Here is a 22,485-nt window from a genome sequence, read left to right as displayed (position 1 = left end):
CTCCCAAAACCATTCGAAAACCAAGGCGCAACTTCTGATTGGCTGCAGGAGCCAATCAGACATTCGGCTTCCGAAAAACGTTTGGAAACCGGAACACTTACTTCCAGGTTTGCAGCATCTGGGAGCCGATTTGTTCAACAACTAAGCCATTTGACAACCAAGGTACCACTGTATTCCAATACTCTAATGCAAGATTATTTGGCCCATAACCCTGAGCTATCCTAGAGCGTCTTGCATTCCCCCCCCCCCCAAAGCATTTAGGGTGTTGGCAACCCTGCAAAGGACCCCACCCTCTGCTTGTCTTCCTATTCATTTTTCTCAGGAGCAGAGGGAAAATAAATGTGTGTGTGTGTGTGTGTGTGTGTGTGTGTGTGTGTGTGTGTGTGTGAGAGAGAGAGAGAGAGAGAGAGAGAGAGAGAGAGAGAGAGAGAGAGAACTAATCAGCTTCTAAAAAGAAGCTTGTATAAATTTAAGCTGCTTTACGGGGTGTGAATCGAAAGCAGTTTGGGTGACCCCTTATTGCCTATAACATATTGCTTTGTTGGAATGATTCAATGATGTGAAAACAGACAGTCTTTGTATGTTCTACTGTGACTTAAGAAAAATTTAATAATAAATAAAAACTGGAAAAGGAGTTGCTGTGATCTAACAACCACTTCAAATTAACTAATATCATAAAATGCTTTTACCCTGTAGATTTGAGAGACTGGAAAGAGACAACTAAGATTAAAAGCAGTCAAAGAATGCAAAAATAAAAATGGGGGGGTGATTCCTCCTGCACCCCTCACTCCGCCACTATCAAAGAGTTTATCCCCTGACATCATTTGGGAGAGGGAGTGCCAGTTCCATTTACCTGGAGGCAGGAAGGAGGGTCTGCGATGTTGCGGAGTCGACCATTTGGCTGCAGCCCCCAGAAAGCACATTTGAGGCACTGGTCTGGCGCAAGCTCAGTATAGACCAGGGACTGCTCTGGATCGGTGCACAGGGCTGACTGTTTGCCTCTGAGCCGAAGGAATCCAAACCATACGAAGGCAGTGCCTGTGGTGAATCATAGAATCATAGAGTTGGAAGGGACCCCGAAGGTCATCTAGCCCAACCCCCTGCAATGTAGGAATCTCAGCTCAAGCATCAAGGAGAGTCTACTGCCTTCAGATGAAGTCGATTCCACTGTTGAACACCTCTTATGACAGAATGTTTAGTTGGAATCTCCTTTCTTGTAACTTGAAGCCATTGCTTCGAGTCCTACCCTCCGGAGTGGGAGAAAACAAAGCTTGCTCAACCTTCCATGTGACTGCCCTTGAGATATTTGAAGATAGCTTTCAGATCTCCTCTCAGTCCGGAACCCGTGTCTCACCCAACCCAGAAGAAGGTCACATGGTGACATCACAGTCCCCTTAGTAGCCCAAGCTGCTGCCTGCCCCCCCCTTTGTTCCTGGGCTTCATCCAGTGTTTGAAATTCGCCAGGCACCAGGCACGTTTTGTGACTGGCATGGGTCCAGTTGCGACCACGTGGTGATCTCTGGATGCCAGGTTGGCAACTACATCTCCATCTGGCTGGCCTTTCTTTCTTAAGCAGGTAGTTAGAAGCTCTTATTTATTGCATTTATAGCCCACCTTTCCCTCCAAGGAGTCCATGGTTCACTCCCTCCTCAGTCATTGCCTACAACGACCCTGTGAGGTAGGTTAAGAGGCTGCGACTGACTCCAAGGTTACTCAAGGTTACTACTTCATGGCTGGCTGGCTGGGGATTTGAACCCTATTCTCCCAAGGTCCTGTTTTGACACTCTAACCACTACAGCACACAAGCTTCCTAGATTTGCTTCTGCTATGGAGCAGCTCTTTTAATTAAGTTGGTCGAGAAATATGGGGAAAGCTAACTGTCACTTCGGGAAGGTTCTGAAATATTTTCCTAGATGCTTAAATTTGTTTTATTCTGGATTGTTTGATGGGATGTTTTAATGTGTTGTCAACTGCTTTGAGATTTTCCCCTTAAAATATAAAGCGGTATAGAAACGATAACAACAGAAACAAAGACAATATTCATTGGGGGGGGGGAGATGGTGCCTAGACCAGGGGTCAGCAACCTTTTTCAGCCGTGGGCCGGTCCACCGTCCCTCAGACCATAAAAAATAATAATGAATGAATTCCTATGCCCCACAAATAACCCAGAGATGCATTTTAAATAAAAGCATGCATTCTACTCATGTAAAAACACCAGGCAGGCCCACAAATAACCCAGAGATGCATTTTAAATAAAAGGACCCATTCTACTCATGTAAAAACATGCTGATTCCCAGACTATCTGTGGGCCGCACTGAGAAGGCGATTGGGCTGCATCCGGCCCACGGGACTGAGGTTGCCTACCCCTGGCCTAGACATTCCATTGCAGCGACTGTAACTTAGGTTCAAGGTGCCATTTTGTGATTAGTTTATACATATATCTGGCTGCCCCAGGCCCCTTACCTGGGTCTTCGCTTGCAATACTGATTTGCACAGAGGAAGGCTTCTTTGCTACCAGTGTGCTCCAGCTCACCACGTTCCCAGGGAACTTCCACCGAGTCCTTGAGGCTGCCAGCTGCTTTATGGAAACCTCGGGCAAGGCTCGGTCCCACAGGTTGACTTCACTCAGGTCACCCACAAAGAAGCTGGTCCCTACAATGCAGCCCCAACATGCAAGGATGTGGTAAGAGCCCCTTCTTGCCCAGAGAGGAGGAGCAGTGCTGTGGGGGCATGGAGGTGAGAGATGGAGGGGCTACAGCAGGGGTGTCAAACTCAAATTCATCGGGGACCGCATCAGCAGTTTGGTCACCCTCAAAGGGCCGGTTGTATCTGTAGGACTATGTGTCCACTCTTTATTATCATAAATTATTGTCACTGCATTCCATTATTACTGTTTTTTGTAATAATGTAAGTAATAACTAGCTCTGAAAGCAGAAACATAGTCAGAATAATGGCAAGTAGATATTCAAATGTACAATTATTGTACAATTTATTGAAAAATGATTTTTGGTAACTGCACTGGGTGGTGGAGGCTCGCTAGGGTTTCATGCAGGACCTTTGCAGAGCTACTAGTACCTGGAGATGCTGGGGTCCTTCTGCATGCAGGACAGATGTTCTGCCAGTGAGCCACCACCCTTCACCAAAGGGACTGGCTGAGGTTGACTCACTGGAGCTGCTCTCCTGGTTCCAGGGCTTAAGGGCCAGAAGTACCGGTATAAAGCAGCATCCTATGTTTCTGAGGAGAGGGAGAGGGAGAGGGAGGGGAGGGAGGGAGGGAGGGAGGGAGGGAGGGAGGGAGGGAGGGAGGGAGGAAGGAAGGAAGGAAGGAAGGAAGGAAGGAAGGAAGGAAGTAAAGAGGGAGTGGGAGGGAGAGAGGAAGGAAGGAAAGAGGGAGTGGGAGGGAGAGAGGAAGGAAGGAAAGAGGGGAGAGAAAGAAGAGTAGGAAATAAGGAAGGGAATAAAGAAGGAAAGAAAAAGAAAGAGGGAGAGAAGACGGAAAGGGAGAAAGAAGGAAGGAAGTAGAGGGAAAGAAAGAATAAGAATGAGGGAGAGGAAGAAAGATGGGAAGGACAAAAGGAAGGAAGTAAGGAAGAAAGAAAAAAAGAGGGAGCAGGAGGGAGAGAGGAAGGAAAGAGGTGAGAGAAAGAATAGGAAAGAAGGAAAAAAGAAGGAAAGAAAAAGAAAGAGGGAGAGAAGACAGAGATAAGGAAGGAAGGAAGGAAGGAGAGGGAAAGAAAGAATAAGAACGAGAGAGAGGAAGAAAGAAAGGGAAGGGGGGGGGTCGCTGCCTTGATTCAGCGCCAGAAAAGAGCGTGAAGGGACCCAGGGGCAAAAAGCATTTCCCGTGCAGCGTGAGGCAGTGGGTGTCCGTTTTAGGAGAAGTGCGTAAAGCCTCAGAGTTGCACATTCGTGAGGCTGAGCCGCTGCTGAGCTCACGTTCATGAGGCTGAGCCGTGGCAGGAGGAGGCGGAGGCGGCGGCTTGCCTTTCTACCCCCCCCCCGGCCCCAGCTGTTTGTCGGCGCTTTGTCGGCGCGGCACTTCAGCAGCAAGGTCCCGCTGCTGGGGCGCTCAGCGGGCCACATGACGAGGTCTGGCGGGCCGGATTTGGCCCCCGGGCCTTGTGTTTGACACCCGTGGGCTACAGCTTTTTCCCAAGCCTTTGTTAGGGGCCCAGCCTTTGAGGAGGAACCTCGTTCATCCCAGGGTGCCACAGCCTACAGCCACAGGGCAAGCCTACAGCCACAGGGCAAAGGAGGGACTCACCTCTGCTGCCCACCTCCAGCTGTCCAATTATCAGCTTCCCCCCAAGGGAGAGCCCCTTCCTCAGGAAGCTGCTACTCTCAGCGAAGTGTGGCTCCCAAAGAAATCCATCCACGAAGACCTTGAAGGCCGGGAGGCCGGGAGCACTGGAGACCGAGACGGCCACATGGTGCCAGGATCCATCCAGAAGGGAGCCCTGGGTGCCACTGAACATCATTGCCCTGCAAAGAGCAACCGGGAAGAAGTGATTTCATAGGATCATAGAAGTGGAATGGACAGCAAGGGTCAGCTAGTCCAACCCTCTGCAATGATGCAGGAATGTTTTGCCCATTGTGGGGCTCGAACCCACAACCCCAAGATTAAGAGTCTCATGCTCTAAGAACCGAGCTATCAGGGTTCTCCTTTTACATTTTCATGCTCAGGCTGGGGTGTGTGCAGATAAATCAGCAAATGCATTTCAAAGAACACATTTCATGCCAGCTTCCTGGCTTGCTCAGATCACATCATTTATAGTCATGAGGTCAAAAATTATAATTTTGGAATTGCTGTAAATTGCTTGGTGGGTGGCTTGTGGATGAAACTCTCCTTAACTGAGGCCACATCCACATCAAGCACATATAAAGCACACGACTCCCTCCCACACCCCAAGAATACAGGGAACTGGAATCATAGAATCATAGAGTTGGGAGGGACCATGAGGGTCATCTAGTCCAACCCTTTGCAGTGCAGGAATCTTTTCCCCAATGTGGGGCTCAAACCCACAACCTTGAGATTAAGGGTCGCATGCTCTGGCAGCTGAGCTATCCCCCTCATAGAGCACCATTAACAAACTACAGTTCCCAGTATGATGAATGGACATTTGGAGTACAAAGAAACTTAGTGGCTTCCTGACAACTGGAATGGTGAGAGGGCTGCGCCGCCAGCTCGAGACATTTCGGAGCGGCAGCAAAGGACATAGAATCATAGAATTGTGGAGATATGTAAAATATAATAATATACACAGTATAGGAACCCCATATAAAATGTCATAAAACCTCAAAACCACACCCAAGACCAAAAGCTGGGAGAGGAGCATCATTTAAAACCATCATTCCCAGTGGAGGAATCTCCTGCTTACCCCTTGATGTGGAATTCCAGCCCAGAGGGAGAGAGGAGGAAGAGGGCAAACTCTGGCTGCCTCCACTTCAGCGCATAGCTGACCACGCACATCTTGCGGGAGCCGGCGGCGGCGGCAGCAGGTTGACTTCGAACCCATAGCCCAATGGTGAAGTTGTTGAGGTAGCGACGTATGGCATCTTCCAGCTGCAGCCTGCTGCCACCGCTGGGAAAGCGTAGGTTAAAAGAAAGGCGATACTCTGGAAGGGAAGGCAAAGAGGTCAGCCTCCGAACTTACCCAACAATGTGAGTGCCCTCCTTTGCGGATTCTCTGGGAAAGCACAAAAAGCCTTTGTAGCCTTTTCCTGCTCTCCCTCAGCTATTCCTGGAAACAATCGGCGGTGGACTTTGAGAGAATTGGGCTGCAGGTCAGTTGCACTTTGCGACTGGCACAGGTCCAATTGTGACTGCGTCGAGATCTCTGGGCACCAGGTTGGTGACTGACATCTCCACCTGACCCTCCAGCTTTCTTATGCAAGCAAGTAAGTAAGCAGAAAGGCTTATTTATTGCATTGATCTCCCACCTTTTTCTCCAAGGAGTCCATGGTTCACCCCCCACTCCGGCAATCCCTGCAACGAGTCTGCAAGGTAGGTTAAGAGGCTGCGACTGACTCCAAGGTCACCCAGTTGAACTTCAGGACTGAGTGGGGAGTTGAGCCCTGATCTCCCAGGTCCAAAACCTGACACTACCACTACACCATGTTTGGTTGTGCTGCCCCCCCCCCTGTTGGTGGTGATGGTTATGTCACCATCATGGTGTCTGTGCATGGGGGGAAAAGAGAAAGAAAAAGTTGGCAGTCCTGCAACATGCAGCGGAAGCATCTGGAGACTGCAAGCAGTGCAACCTTTCTGACTATCATGCTCAGCTAGCAGAGAACCTGACAGTGCAGAAACTTCATTGGCCTCCGTTGACATGAATTCCAAGGAAACCAGGTGGAAGGAGCTTGCTGCAGGGGGACCCCCCCTCCCATGTCTCTTTACAGAAACATCAATGTTTGCCCACCTTCTGCTGGTTCAAAAGCAAGGAGGACTCTTCTTTGTTCCCCCTCCCCCCCAAAATCCACCCCAACCTACCTAGAGACGCGTTGGCCACGGTTGCTCCCATTATCCTCAAGGAGCCGAGGTTTGCAAAGGGAATGTCTTGGGCACTGGAGAGACGGAAATGCTCCTGGTGGTCCAAGAAGCTTGCGAGGCCATCAGGGTAAGTGAAGAGACTCCATGTGCTGAACAGCCCAGGTGAAAAGGGCACTCCAGAAAAGTTCTTGCGCTCCAGGGAGCCGCCGAGATTTGTGGTGACACTGCCACGCATGTGGGTGGCATTGGACTCTAGGCTTAGCCGGAAATGAGTGGCACCGGTGTGGAGGCCAGCCAAGGACAGGGTGCAGGAAGAATGAACAGGGAAAGAGAAGGTGACGTCAGCTGTGGCGTGTGGACCTATCCCGCCAGGGAGGGGAAAGTACACAGGCTCCGGCGGACCACAAAAATCTGGCAACAGAGATGGGAGCAAATTAGGCCCAGGCCTGCCAGGCCCAGGGAAGGCAAGGCAAGGAGCCTGCTGTTATTGGGGGAGCTCAACTCAAGGACTACCAAAACCCATTTCTTTCAGAGCTTGTGAGAGGAAGCATCGGAGGGCTCCATCCCACAAGAAGCCCACCCACCTTTTGGACCAGCCCCCTAGCACTCAGCTTCTGCCTTTCCCCCACCCTCTGCCAAGGCAAAAGGGCAGCGACCTACAAAAATTCACATGTGGAATCTGAGGTTCCCAAACTTGTCCCCAAATCCAGATTCTTTTATCTTTCAAAATAATTTTATGCAGTTACGAAACAGGTATGATCCCCAAATGTGGATTCTGAAATCAAAATGAGCATGCCTTTTTTGAATCGCCTCTTGTGAACCACCCTGAGATCTTGATGAAGGGTGGCATATAAAATTTAATTTATTATTATTATTATTATTATTATTATTATTATTATTATTATTATTCAAGGGGATGAAAGCTATCCCCCTTCATGAGGGCTTTCTTCCAAGATTTCCCATAAAAGCTTTTGGAGTCCTTCACAGGTTTGTTGCCATCCACTGAGAGTTCCCTTTGCAGGAACTCAGAAAGACAGCTAGTCTTTCTACCTAAGTTTATAAGGAAAGCAAAGTACAGATGAGCAGAGTACAATTAATAACATTGTTACTGTTACCGTTACCATTATCATTATTATCAACTGCTTTCTGGTCTCCTTGAGATGATAATTCAGTTTCACATCTGAGTGGTGCTTTGTGATTTTATACAGTATATACATTTAATTATCAAATTATGGAAGCTCCCTTTTTCTCCACTCAACTTGAATCACATGAGAAAAGAGGAGTTAAGAGGCAGCTCTCTCTCTCTGCTCCAGCCTGTCTGCAACCCCTCTGTTGCCCTTGAGCATCTATGGCACTCACCGTATCTGTGCTGGCAGACAAATCCTGTGATCTCGGTTGTAGGACGCTCATTGCACGGTCTGGTTTGCCACGTCCCATGTTGGGCAATATTGGTGGGCTGCAGACTCAGCACCACACACTGGTCCTGCACCTGTTCGGGGGCTTTTCCTAGAGAATAGAGCAGCCAGGGGTTGTAAGAGCCCATCCGAGCAGCTTCTAGCCACGGCCTCCTTCCTTGTCTCCAGGTTGTGACTTCCTGCACTTCTCCCCATCCCAATTGGAAAATGGACAAGAACTTTAGGTCCATTCCACACACCCCAGCCTCAACACCCTATCCCAGAGCCCATTTTTGTGGGGAAGGAACCCCAGCTGAGTCAGTGTGGTATTGCAGTCAGAGTGTGAGACTAGGGCCTGGGAGAGACCAGAGTTCAAATCCTAATTTGGGCATCATGAAGCTCACCTGGTGTGACCGTGGAGACAGTCACTTCCTCTCTCAGCCTCACTTATTTCCTGGGGTTGTTGTTGTTGTTGTTGTGGGGATTAAGGGTGGAGGGAGAGAACCATGTACGTATGCCACATTGAGCTCCTTGTAGAAAAAGGTGGGGTGTGAATGCAATAAATAAATAAATAAGGGCAATAAAATAATAAAGAGTCCCAGGTCTTATGGAGGAACAGTATGAAGAACAGTAGAGAGAGTTGAGAGATGAAAGCCATCTTCAAATATCTTAAGGGCTTCACATGGAAGATGGAACAAGCTTGCTTTCTGCTGCTCTGGAGCGTAAGACTCGAACCAATGGATTCGAGTTAAAAGAAAGAGGATTCTGACTAAACGTTGGGAATAACTTTATAGCAGTATGAGCTGTTCAACAGAGGATTGGACCCCCTCAGAAGGTGGTGGCCTCTCCTTCCTTGGAGGTTTTTAAGCAGAGGTTGGATGGCCATCTGTCATCATGCTTGAGTTGAGATTCTTGCATTGCAGGGGGTTGAGCTAGATGACCCTTGGGATCCCTTCCGACTCTACAAATCTATGATTTTTATGCAGTTCTGGATGGCAACCAAGAGTTCTGACATAGAGAACCAGCTGTGATTCAGAACCCTTCTGTTTAGGAGCGATCATGCTTGGACTCAACATACCCAGATGCCACCGGAAATAAGCTGGGGGGACTGACGAGTCACTCCACCTCCATGTGGTGCCAAAGCGCAGCCCAATCCACATCTGCCAGCCGTCCTCAGGAAAGGCATCTGGGGAGGAAATGGAGAAACCATCACAGATGTTTCTTGGTAAGGATTAGATGGCCAGCTCCCTGCACCCTCTTCCAGTGCAAAACCATCACTACTACCTCCCAGTTTGAATGGGGACAATAAATGTCACCATCTCATAGAATCATAGAATTGTAGGTCTGTAAGGGACCCCAAGGGTCATCTAGTCTGACCCCCTGCAATGCAGGTATACACAGCTGTCCCATATAGGGATCAAACCTGCAACCTTGGCATTATCAGCACCACACTCTACCAATTGAAGAGGAAGAGAGTTATTCTGAGGGTGGCATCTGGGTACAGGTGCTGTTTTAAGTTTTGAAAATCTCCACTGTTAGTTTCATTTTTTGCTGTTTTTGACTGTAAGCATCTTTAAAGGGGCATTTGCCCAGAAAAGCAGCCCCCAAAATATTTAAAATATAAAGAGATAAATGACAACAGCCATCCTTTAAGGGCACTTAAAAAACTAATAAGCACATATCTCAATTGGTAGAGCATGAGATTCATTACCTCTGGTTCATGGGTTCGAGCCTCGTGTTGGGCAAAAGGATTCCTGCATTGCAGGGGGTTGGACTACTAGATAGATGGTCCTTGTGGTCTCTTCCAACTGTGATTCTATTATTCTAAGAGGAGCCCAGCTAGATCAGCCCAAAATGCTACTGTTTTGGCTACTGGTTTGCTGCTTCCATCCCTCACCTGACAGGAAGGTGTTCTGCTCCTCATCTCCAACGATTACGAGGCCCTCCCCAGATTCCTGGCAAAAAGACTGGGCCTCTCTCCATGACCTGAGTTCCCGGAAGGATGGGAAATGGAAGGCGTAGCAGTGGGAGCGGAAGGGCACTTTCCTCACAGAGCCAGGGAGGGCATCTAGGCATGAAAGGCACAGGGAGAGAGGGGGGGGAGGTACAAGAAGGTGCAGGTCCACATTTTAGGTTAATATAGATGGCAAACTCCTCGCACTGCCTTTAATTCCCCTTCATCCACCCAGAGTTCTCCTCCATACTTTCTCCTCCTGAAATCCAGAGATCCCCTTTGCAATTCCCTCAGCAGGGCTTTTGACAAAATCGCCCATGATATTCTTGTGAAGTAGCAGGTAAAATGTGAGCTGGCAAAGGTAACTGTTAGATGGATTTGTAGCTGGTTGACTGGCTGAACCCAAAGAGTGCTCATTAATGGTTCCCCGTCCTCCTGGGGGGAAAGGGGGGCTGCCACAAGGCTCTGTCCTGGGCCCGCTGTCATTTAACATATTGGATGAAGGAATTGAGGGGATGCTCATCAAATTTGCAGATGACCCCAAAATGAAAGGGGTAGCTAATGCCACAGAAGACAGAATCAGGTTTCAAGATGACCTTCAAGATTGGAGAACTGAGCCCAAACTTGCAAAATTTCAACAGGGACAAATGTAAGGTTCTGCACCTCGGTAGGAAAAATCTGCACAAATACAAGATGAGGGACACCTGGCTTACTAGTAGTACACATGAAAAGGGTCTAGGGGTCTTAGTAGACAACAAGTGTAACATGAGTCTACAGTCTGATGCACAGAGGAGAGGCCTGTCAATGGCTATTAAGTCTTAAAGGGTCAAGGGACCCCTCCCATGCCGACCCTGGGTGCTGGGGAGGTAAAACCCAGCCAGATGGGTGGGATATAAATACAACAACAACAACAACAACAACAATTACTATTATTAAAATGAGCGAGGGCTGCTGGCGTTGGCTCTCTTCATTCAACAGCAAAATGCAGTATTCTATAGCCTCCCTCATTATGCCTCCTGCTGGCTGCTGAATGTCAAGGCTGGGAAGGAGACACCCCCTTTGCTCTTACCTTTAACAGGCATCTCACAGATGAAGGAGACGTTGGCACCGCAATCCCAGTCCCTCCACTGGCCAGCGTAGATGCCCACGAGCTGCGTGCAACGCTCCTTCTTGGGGTGGCCTTGGAGCCAGTTTCTGATAAAGCAGAAATAGTTCAAGATCCAAAAGCAAAGAACTTGCTTCTGATCTCTTAGCAAACCACTTTGATAGCTCCGTCGGTAGAGCAGGAGACTTGATCTCGGGGTTGTGGGTTCAAGCCCCACATTGGAGCCCTTTGAGCAGAGCCACACATCAAGGTTCTCTTACCTGTACCAGCTCTGCGATAATGGGGTCCCATCCACCCAGGTGAACTGACGACTTGCCTCTCGCCATGCTAACCCAATCCAGTAGTGCACGGCGTATTCCCGGGTGCTGTCTGAGAGGTCCGTCAGGAACATCTGCGCAAAGGCACCCAAAGGCAGTATAATAAAATCACAAAATCATAGCATTGTCGAGTTGGAAGGAACCTCAAGGCTCATCTAATCCAAACCCCTGCAATGCAGGAATCTTTTTGCTTGAACCCACAACCCTGATATTAGGAGTTTCATGCTCTACTGACTGAGCTGTCCTGCCAGTGGCAGCAAAGGCTGGCAGCAGAACTTTCACCACTTTCCCAACAGCCTCTGCCAGGGACTTCTATAGGGAAGGGGCCATGGCTCGGTGATAGGGCAACTGCTTTGCATGCAGAAGGCAGCATCTCTGGGTAGCACTGGGGCAGTGTCCTTGCATGAAATCTTGGAGAGCTGCTGTCAGTCAGTGCAGACAATGCTCAGCTAGTTGCACCAAATATAAGACAGCTGTTTATGTTCCTGGGCTCAGGAAATGACCTAGCCGACCTGGGACTCAAGAGCCCTCATTGGGTGCAGAATAGAAAGAGGGTGTTAGACATTCACCAGGTGCCAGGTGCATTTTGCAGAGATCTCTTCATTCGCCTCCTCCTCAGTTAATCCCTACAACGACCCTGCAAAGTAGGTTAAGAGTCTGTAATTGACTCCAAGGCCACCCAGTGACCTTCATGGCAGGCTGAGTGGGGAGTTGAACCCTGATCTCCTAGGTCCTAGTTTGACTCTTCAACCACTACAGCACACTGGCTTTCTAAAGAAATTGTGCTACGGGGCCGCTCTATCAATTAAGTTGGTCAATAAATACAGGGAAAGCAGACTGTCACTTTGAGAAGGATCTGCAATATTTTCCTTGAAGCTTGTTTTCTTCTGGATTGTTTGACTGGATGTTTTAATGGGTCATCAAACACTTTGAGATTTTTCCTTTAAAAGATAAAGCAGAAATGAAACACTGCACGTAGGGCACCTGGCCATCGCCATACCTGAGTCAGATCTGGATTCTGTGCCAGGCAGCCACCCTCAACAGAAGCTTTCCTCACTTCCTCCCTCCCAAGCTAAAGCATTCCCAGCCTGCAGCTTGCAAAATCCACCTCTTACCTGCTTGTGGTAATCCCTGATGACAACCAGGTCTGCCTTTTGGTCCCGGCAGAAGATTCTGGCTTCACTCCAGGACAGAACAAGAGAACCAGCTGAGATGTACAGGCAAAGCTCATCCCTGTACAGGATCCACCTCGGGGGGCACAACCCCAGCACTGTGTGGAGAGGAAAGGTGACATTTTCCCAATCAATAAAATGTTAGCTTCTTGTTGCTAACTCTCAAAACTGTAGCTTCTTGTTCCCACCTCGCGAAACTGGGGATTTGGACAAAGGAGGGAAAGGGCATGTTCCCTGGGCACTAGAAATGCTTTTGGGTTGGGCCTGCTTGCTTGTCTGGGAACCAAAGAATCATAGAATTGGAGGGTCATCTAGCCCAACCCCCTCCAATGCAGGAATCTCAACTGAAAAATCCATGACAGATGGCCATCCCTCTGTTGAGGGGGGGGGACCCAACTTCCTGCACTGCAGAGGGTTGGACTAGATGACCTATGTGGTCCCTTCCAAATTTATGGTTTTATTATTGTAAGGAGATCTGCTCTTGCTGGTTACAGAAAGCCTTTACCTCCTTTGCCTTGCCAGCCTGACAGCTTCGGAAGGGTTGAGACTGACACCTGGGACCAGTCTTCAGGAGTTTTGCTTGCACACATGCACACACCTCGTAATTTGCAGCCTCAATTTTTTATCCCCCACCCACAGATAAAGTAACTCAGAAGTTGCTAAGTTGCATCCAGAAATTGGCTGCAGATAGCGAAGAAGAAAGGCCAGGGCACTTGAAACAAATATTGTGATCTTCCCACTTTTTATCTCTTAACTTCCTACCAGAATTGGCGAAGAGCAACCCCAACAATACTCGGACTACCTTCTGGTGCATCTCTGCTCTTCTTAGAGCCGCTGACCCCCTCACCCTGAAATAGAAATTACATCACAGTTAGTCTTTCCCAATCTCTAGGATAGGAGATCTCCATCCCCTGCCAGGACATGTTCCCAACCTAGTCAAGGAACAGACTGCATCCTTATGCCTTCAATTCAATGCTACCAATTCATGTGGTAGCAACTTTTCTGGTATTTGTACCCAGCAGTGTTCAAAATTCCCCAGGTGAGTTTTGCAATGGGAAGAGGTCCAATTGTAACGACGTGGAGATCTCTGGGCACCAGGTTGGCAACTGACATCTCCATCTAGCTGCCCCCTCCAGCTTTCTTAAGGAGGTGAGCAGAAGAGCTTATTTATTGCATTTCTATCCTACTTTTTCCTCCAAGGAGTACATTGTTCACCCCCCCCCATTATTATTTTTAAAATCAAACAATCCAGAATAAAACAAAGTCAAGCTTCAAAGGAAATATTTCTCAAAGTTACACTTGGTTGTCCCCATATTTATTGACTGACTTAATTTATAGAGCTGCCCTATAGCATAAAGACGCTAGGAGTGGTTAAGCACCCAATATGGCAGCCTTTCAAAATGGCCTCTGTGCTCTCACAAAAAAACCCCCAAAAAACCATGATGGTTGAGGAGCAGTTGAGGGGTCTGAAATAGTCAACCTTTCCTATGTGTGTGTGAGAGAGTGTGGCAACGACGACAGCATCACACACATACCCCAAAAATCCTGCTTGCTTTGGGGTGCTGCCTAGCAACCGATAACTCTAGGCAGGCTTGGTTTAAAGGTTCCAGCCACTAGGCCGAAACATGGCCTGCCGTTTGTTACTACAGTAGTTGTTGCTGCTGGTCATAGATCATAGAACGGTCTAGTTCTGATGAGATGAAGAGTCTCGTTCTCTACTGGTGATGATCAGTACTGGGGGGGAAACAAGGCATTGGGAAATAAATTTTGACTCAAAAATTATAACTACTGTTATAATTATAACACACACACCAAAAACTCCCATAGCCAGACAGGTGAAAAAATGAATGAGGCAAAAGCAGCACCTCCCTTGGTCAAGAAGAGAGCAGAATGGTGGCCCTTTGGCCATCTACCACTAGCAGAATGGCCATGTTTTTGTGGCAGGCCTCAACAGCTTTGTTCAACATCATCTGGTTAGGATGGGGAGAGAGCTGCCCCTGTTGAATTTCTGCCTGCCAATGCAGGAATCGTTTGCCCAATATGGGGCTTGAACCCACGACTCCGGGATTAAGAGTTTCATGCTCTTACCAACTAAGCTTTCCCATTGTCCTACCTGGAGATGCAGGAATCTTTTGCCCAACGTGGGTTTAAACCCACAACCCTGAGATGAAGCACCTCATGCTTTACCGACAGAGCTATCACACCTATTTAGCTCTCTGAAGCAGTATGATTCTGATGCCTGAAACTTTTCCAGATGCTTTTGTTTCATGAAAGCTCAGTCAGTAGAACATGAGACTACCGTATTAATCTCAGGGTGGTGGGACTAGATGACTATTAATCTCATGGCAGGGGGTTGGACTAGATGACACTTGTGGTCCCTTCCAACCTTACGATTCTATGATTCTAGTGCTGCAATCCTAAGGCTCAAATAAGTCAAGAGCACCTCATTTAATTGACCGACACAATATTTTGGGGCATTACCATGAATGAATAGTTCTTTTATGCCCTGACACTAAGATGTCTGAAGAGGGGGGAATATACCAGGCCGAAAAATCAGTGAACAATGGCTGCATTGACTCGATTGGATGCGTTGAAATCTTGCTTGCGTCAAGAGGAGCAGGAACTATGAAAGCTGCTTTAAGTGACCCTGGAGCAGCAGGCTTTGATGTGTTGACTTTATATTGAAAGATTTATATCGAAAGATGGCCCCTTTCCAAGACCAGCCTGAGTGAGAACAGTTTGTCATTTCTCAACCTGGGATAGCTCAGTTGGTGGAGCATGAAACTGTTCTTCTCTGGGTCATGGGTTTGAAACCCACATTAGGTGAAAGATTCCTGACTTCCGGAGAGTTGGATTAGATGAGCCATGGGGTCACTTACAGCTCTACAATTCCATGATTCTGAGCCTAATGCTGAAGCAAGCTCATAATCCAGTGTTATCCAGTGAGCATCCAGGAAATATTCCAGGAAACAATATCCGAGGGGACACCGCCCTTTGTGGAAATACTGGCTGACCACTGCTTGTTGACTGCTAGGACAGTTGAGGAGATTAATACTAAACTAGAAAGGATAACGTCTCTTATGACAGAGTTGGTTCTCCTGGTGGACAGAAACAGAAACAGCCCCCTTAATCCTAAAGAGCCTGACCACAGTGTTGCTCACCCCCAAGAACATTGTGCACAGCGGTGTGACCAACCTGGACTGGATAAGCGAGGAACCACAAGCAATAAAAACAACAAAAGTGATAGTAGGGGTCTGATCCTACAAAATATTCAAGTAGCCCTTGATATTTATCCTTACTACGGCAAACTTCCCTATTGGAAATCAATTGACAGTGTAAAGAGAAACCTTAAATGTCTGCTTAACATCCAATGTGAAAATTTGAATATGATAAATCTGCTCTGTACGGATTCCCAGCATACCAGGATTATGCTGACATTCTCTGATTCAACTACACCTAAAGAGCTCCTGAAATATAGAGCCCATCTGCTGAATTACAATATAGATGTGAGACGCGTTTTTAAAGACACAGAATGTAAACAACTAATGCCAAACCTGTCATGTAGACGAACCGATCCCAAGCAACCAGTGCCCTCCTTGCCGAAGGGCACCCAATACAGCGCAGAGGGTCACTCGGAAAGGTTACCAAAGATGGATACATGCAGTAACCCCCGCAGCAACACCTCATCTCCATCTCGGATAAAATCCGCCCAGGCAACGCTAAGTGATGCTCCTCACAAGGGAAACGGGACACCTAAAAAACCTGAGTTAGACCTAATTGTCTTCGATGAAGGAAAAGACAAAGCCCCTCCGATGACCGCAGCAACCCAGCTAAAATCACTGTTGATGGTAAATCCAGAAATCACCGAAATTCCGCCCCAAGGAAATCAACACTCAATATACCCCAAGAATGGCTGTGTTATTACCGAATCAGTGGAAGATCTGATAACAATTTCTCCACCACAATGAAGCCAAGCCATTTATGAAACGAACAGCCTTAAAATTATTTCATGGAACATCGCGGGCTGGACCAATAAATTAGGGGATGAGGCATTTCGTGAATATATAATGCGATACGATATAATTATGCTTCAGGAAACCTGGGTAACTGCCAACATATTTTTGGATGGTTATCAGGCATACGAAATCAAGGCATCCAAACCGCTTGGAAGGGGACGACCAAGCGGGGGCTTAGTAATTCTGGTGGCTACCCATTTGGTTCCACAGGTGTCTGAATTTTTGGTCTACGAGCAACTGGCGCTGGGAATTATATTGAAGCTAAAACCCAAGAGCATCATTTTTGTCTCAGTCTATATGCCACCGCATACAGTGCAAACACAGATTGAGAGCACATGGCGTAAATTACACAGTTTCCTGCATTCCTGCCAAACTAAGTATCCCGGTGCACTATTCTACACAATGGGAGATATGAACGCCAGAATAGGCTCAAACGAGGACGGACTGGAAAGGAAATTCCCAATACTAGAAGACCTAAGGGAAAATAGCGCCTTTTCATTAAACCCTCCCCCGGAAAGATTGTCGAAAGACTGTCAAATCAATTTTGCAGGCTTCTATATGGCTCTGCTACTCATAAGTCTAGATTTTATCATTGTAAACGGAACGCATTCCGGGGATAGAGAAGGAGAGTACACATTTTTAAATTCAAATGGAGCCAGCACAGTTGATTACTGTCTCACAACGAGGGAGGCTTTTGAATTAATTACAGAATTCTATATAGATAATAGGACTGAAAGCGATCACCTACCTCTAATCATGTCCATAATTGGTAAAAACTCAAACCCACGTTCTGGCACAGAATACGTAGAATCAGATAAAGCAAATGAATCTGAATTGCGCAGGAAAAAATGGACACCAGAGACAGCAACTGCAGCTGAGAATAGACTGAACTCACAAACTGCAATTAGATTAAGAACAACTATAATAAACAACTCTTCCATAGATTCCTCCCTGACTGCCTATGAAAATCTCATTGGGTCATTGCAGGATGTGGTCACTGTAAATACAAACTCAGACCGCAAGTCCCACACTAACAAAGGGTGCCATTGGTTTGACAAAGAGTGCCGTATGAAGAAGGAAGCTTTAAGGAATGCGTACATGGACTATAGAAATGCTGGACAAAATCTCTTACCTCCATCCTACTTTAAATTGAAAAAAGAGTATAAAGCCTTCTTGGTCTCAAAGAAAAGGCAAGCTGAGCGAAACTCCTGGTCCTTGTTATTGAACGCTTCACTAAATAATGAAACTAAAATTTTGTGGCAACTGGTCTCTGACTCAATGAAAACTAGCCTTTCAACTCCCAGCTGCGCCATTCCAGCCCAGGTCTGGGAGAATCACTTCAGAAATATATTTATGGAAAATTCAAACCTTACCATCGGTTCTCAGGAAGCTGACAGTGCAGAACTGGCACTGTTACCTCTTTGGAGACCAGTTACAGTGGAGGAAATTTATACATTAATGGAGAAACTGAAGAATGGCAAGGCCCCGGGAAAAGACTTTATACCAGCGGAACTTATAACATCCAACCAGCTCTGGTGGGCTCCGCTTTTGGCAGCCCTTTTCACAGTGGTAAACAGCTCAGGCAAAGTACCACAAAGCTGGAAGCATGCTATAGTCGTCCCAATATTCAAGAAAGGCGACCCTAAAAACCCTCAAATTACAGGCCAATTAGCCTGCTATCAGTAATTGGGAAGTTGTATGCCTGCTTCCTAAGTAATAAACTGACAACTTTTCTTAATGAATATAACATCCTATCTGAAGCCCAGGCAGCCTATCGAGAGAATCACTCAACCATAGACCACTGCCTAATGCTGTCTTTCCTAGCCGAAAAATATACCAGGCCGCTTCAGGGCAAGCTCTTTGTGGCATTTATGGATCTGAAGTCAGCATTCGATTCTGTCCCCAGATCCCATTTGTGGACCAAGTTAGATCAGATAATACAGGACAAGCGTCTCCTCTTTCTTATAAAAGCCCTATATAACGGAACCAAACTGCAGGTCCGATGCGGTCAGCAGGGACAGCTATCAAATAATATCGAAATGAGTAGGGGGGTTCGACAGGGTTGTGTCCTGGCCCCAACATTGTTTTGCTTATTCCTAAATGATCTAGAAGAGTGCCTAATGGACGCAGATGGTCACCTTCCAAAAATAGGTATAAGAAGGACCCCCTTGCTGCTTTATGCTGATGACGCGGCCATAATTTCACGCACCAGACCGGGTTTGAAACACCTGTTGATGAAATTTTCTGAATATTGTCTTGGAAATGGCTTAACAATAAATTATGAAAAATCAAAAATCTTAGTATTTGAAAGAAGCTTTTCCCGGTTAAACTGGTCGCTGGATGACCATGAACTTGAACAGATTAAACATTTCAGCTATTTAGGACTAACATTCCACCATACAAGATCATGGAAGTACCACTGGCAAACCTCCCTTCAAAAGGCGGAGATTACAAAACTAGCCATACTCCGATTCTTCCATACAAAGGGCGGCAAGTATGTACCGGCAGCTCTAAAAGTATTCAATGCAAAAACTGTCCCCCAAATCCTGTACGCAGCAAATGTCTGGCAGAATGGGGACCTGCCTAAGCTAGATGGCTTCCAAGCACAATTTATTCGATCCTTGCTTCAGGTGCCCAATTGTGTGCGAAATTCCATACTCCTGCTAGAAACGGGTGAGTGCCCAATTTCAACAAAGGCATGGTGGGCTGCACTAAAACATTGGCTCAAGATTGTAGTATTTGAACTTGGGGAGGGACTGTATAAATACCTGAACAATGAGGAATACATCAGCCAATGGCAGAAAACCATGGCGAGAAAAGCCACTGCTTTAGGTCTGTCACCCACCCAACTCTTTTGCCTGGGATATGAAGGTGCCCTAAAGACCTTAAAGCAAAGACTTTGGGATAATTCACACAGTGATCTACGACATCAATCACTTGCGATCTGCAGTCCATTGGCAGTAGGAGTACAATATGGGCATGTCTTTAAGCCAGCAGCCTATATTCAAAACTTGACAGTGCCAAACTACCGAAGGCTGTTCACAAAAGCAAGACTGAATGTTTTCCCCTCTGCAGTGCTGGAGGGCAGGATGAGAGGAGTACCCTACCAGGAAAGACTGTGCTCGTGCACCCATGATATAGATTCTATAAAACACATTGTGCTGCACTGTGGGAAGTTTGAGCAAGCTAGGGCTGAAGTGATTTCACCCCTGCTAGCCTTGCTCCCAGGAAAATCAGAGGATTTCTATATCAGGTTCCTATTGGAAGACTGGTCAAATGCCAGAACACTAGCAGTGGCAAAGTTTTTATCGGTGGTCACAAGAACTAATGTTTCCTATTCCGAATTTGAGTAAGATGTCTGAGTGGTTTGAGGGCGGGGTGTCCCAGCTGTGTATCGCTTGGTAACGAATTGATGGGTCTATGGACCGTAATAAAGATTGTTGTTGTTGTTATTCCATGGACTAGGTAGACCACTGTTTCAGCTCTGTTGGTTACAGTGAGGAGCTGGTAATGCCAAGGTCGTGGGTTTGATCCCCGCTATGGGCAACCTGAATAATCTGCATAGCAGATTATTGAGCTAGGTGATCCTTGGGAGGAGAGGGGGCCAGGAGACAGACATGTGGCAGGTTGCTGAAGAATCCCGGGGGTCTCCCCTTCCTGCTGTGAACTGCTCCCCAACCCCCACACCCAGTCTCCCAGAAAACACAGAGAAATGAAAATATCAGAGGAGAGATTGGTTGCAAACAGACACAGTCTCCGATAACTTGGGGGGGAAATCCGGAGAGGAGGGGAAGACAGGGACCTTCAGTCCCCACAACTGGCTCATTGGGGCAAGACTTACTGAGAAGAGTTGCTGGGATCACTAGGACTGTTTAGTTTTAGTTTCTTTGAATGACAAGTTAACTTCACTGAGACCAGTGTTTTTTTATTGCTGACCTACACCTGACTCAGGCTCCTGACATGCAAACAGGACAGCATTAAGGCATGCAATGTCCTATAGACTATTGTACGCATCTCTGCATCTAGTCATGAAATGACTCAGCAAGTCGTACACTTGACCTCCCTGGTATCGCTGTGGTAACCCAGTGCCACATGGCACCCTTATCTCAGAACATCCAGACATGGGGGATTGGTCTCAAGACATGAGACCAAGCACTGTGTAATTTAATTTTAACCCATAGTTCACACTGTCCATCAGCTCAAACCCACCTCTGACAGAGAGCCCCATATGCAGGAAGATGACAACATCCAAGCAACAATGTGGCCCAAGTGCCCTTTAGAGCCAAAAAGGAGAGGCCTAAAGACTATAGGTCTGGCACAATAGCACACCCCACTCTAGGGATGGGTGAATCCCTAGATGCCACCCTCTGAACCTCTCAGGGAGGTGGGACATAGAGAAGGGCCTCAGATGACAAGCACAGGGTCTGGGATGGTTTGTATGGGGAGGGGTGGTCCTTTAAGGCACTGGGGTCCTGAGCCATGTAAGACTTTATAGGTCAACACCATTAAGGGACACCTGTCAGTCCAGTCAACTTCTGTGTACATGAAATTGGCAGGAGGCGCCATCCTGTCCGTTGCTACAGGTGGCAAAATGTCTTGGGCCAGCCATGCATGTAGAAAGGACCCACACAGAAATGCCACCTCTCACATCCCTGTACCCGGGGGGTAGTATTCAGCTATGTTTCACTTGCAGCAGACCCACTGAAATTAATGGACCTAGCAGTCATTTTCATTTATTTAAATGACAATACTCAGAGTAAAACTTAGCTGAAAACCACCCAGGGTGCTGCTCACTACTAGTTAAGTCGCACATAAAAAACACTCAATGGTACAGTGTTTTTAGAAACTGCTCCAATTATAGTAGGATGTTTGTTTGTTCCCGTGAGGCTTATCACCCAGTTGTGATTGGTATCTAATCCAATATTTGAGTAATAAAGACTGCAGTGGCCGATAACTGTTACAGGTTACTACCCTTGTTATGGTTCATGCAGACAGTTCTTCCAGACCAGGATAAGTGTTGCTATTTGTTTATTCCTTCAGAAGAGTAGAGACTTGGGTCCTTTTGCCACAATCAATTCATTATGCAATACATATTTGTTTATCATTTGTTACACTGTGGGCACATATCTTTCTCCACCGCACTGCAGGATATTGCATTTTCACTGTGGGGATATTGTATTTTCAAAACTCTCAGAAAGTAATATTTCTGTCTGCCATTGTGAAGGGCTGGGGGGTTAAGAAAAAGCAGGCAGGCTCACTTGCAAGATAAGGGTGTACAAAAAGTATTGTATTGTTTGGTAGGGTATAGAAGCTGGATTTCTCTCCTTGAGACAGGTTTGCACTGTGTGTGTACCCAACAGCATTGTGGGGTAGGAAGTGGGAAGAGAACCAAATCACTTTTTGCATCTTTAAGGTTTTTTTTTCAATATGCCCTGTTTAGGGAAGTTTTCAATGTTTAATGCTGCATTGTGTTTTTAATATTTGATTGGGAGCCGCCCAGAGTGGCTAGGGAAACCCAGCCAGATGGGTGGGGTATAAATATATTATTATTATTATTATTATTAATTTGGTGGATATGGTTACATCAATATTATGAGCCAATATTACTGTTACCATATCTATGACTACAAAATTATACTGTGTGTTTTGTTCTTATGCTGGTTTTTTTTACATTGCTGCCAAAAATGGTAATAAATAAAGTGTGGGGTGGAGGGGGGAACAGGCATTCAAGGATGAAAATCTAATATGAGAGATGTCATAGCTCAAGACTTCCTGGCACATGTGCCCTTTGACATGGAAGCTCTTCTAATAAATCTATGCCACCTTAATAACATTCACATATAGAACATGTAGCTCAAGCTAGAATTGGGTATGCCCTTTAGTGTCATGTGTGAAAGCACTTGAAAGCATTCAGAAACTATATTGGGGTCAATAGCACATATCACAAAAACTGTTTCTTCAGATTCTTCACCCTGTTCCTAAGCAGTGGGGGAATTTTACTCATTATTCTCCAGGGAGTATCGCATGCGAGAGGGCT

At 46.8% G+C, this 22,485-nt stretch overlaps 1 protein-coding gene across 1 annotated transcript in view; it reads right to left on the bottom strand.

The window, feature by feature from the left end:
- The window catches only part of LOC118097310 (uncharacterized), a 30,225-nt gene extending 17,564 nt beyond the window's left edge, over positions 1 to 12,661 (bottom strand). The window contains exons 1-12 of the mRNA XM_035140052.2: positions 12,621 to 12,661; positions 12,376 to 12,508; positions 11,204 to 11,334; positions 10,908 to 11,032; positions 9,782 to 9,952; positions 8,963 to 9,070; positions 7,850 to 7,990; positions 6,491 to 6,901; positions 5,379 to 5,616; positions 4,265 to 4,482; positions 2,464 to 2,652; positions 854 to 1,038 (exon numbers count right to left, since the gene is read on the bottom strand). Of these exons, the coding sequence (XP_034995943.2) occupies positions 854 to 1,038; positions 2,464 to 2,652; positions 4,265 to 4,482; positions 5,379 to 5,616; positions 6,491 to 6,901; positions 7,850 to 7,990; positions 8,963 to 9,070; positions 9,782 to 9,952; positions 10,908 to 11,032; positions 11,204 to 11,334; positions 12,376 to 12,508; positions 12,621 to 12,661 (2,091 nt within the window). The remainder of the gene's footprint in view (positions 1 to 853; positions 1,039 to 2,463; positions 2,653 to 4,264; positions 4,483 to 5,378; positions 5,617 to 6,490; positions 6,902 to 7,849; positions 7,991 to 8,962; positions 9,071 to 9,781; positions 9,953 to 10,907; positions 11,033 to 11,203; positions 11,335 to 12,375; positions 12,509 to 12,620) is intronic.
- Between the last annotated feature and the right edge of the window lie 9,824 nt (positions 12,662 to 22,485).

The sequence above is a fragment of the Zootoca vivipara genome, chromosome 15 (assembly GCF_963506605.1).
Source record: "Zootoca vivipara chromosome 15, rZooViv1.1, whole genome shotgun sequence".
In the NCBI taxonomy this organism is placed as follows: Eukaryota; Metazoa; Chordata; class Lepidosauria; order Squamata; family Lacertidae; genus Zootoca; species Zootoca vivipara.
This window is presented reverse-complemented; position numbering and strand designations above follow the sequence as displayed.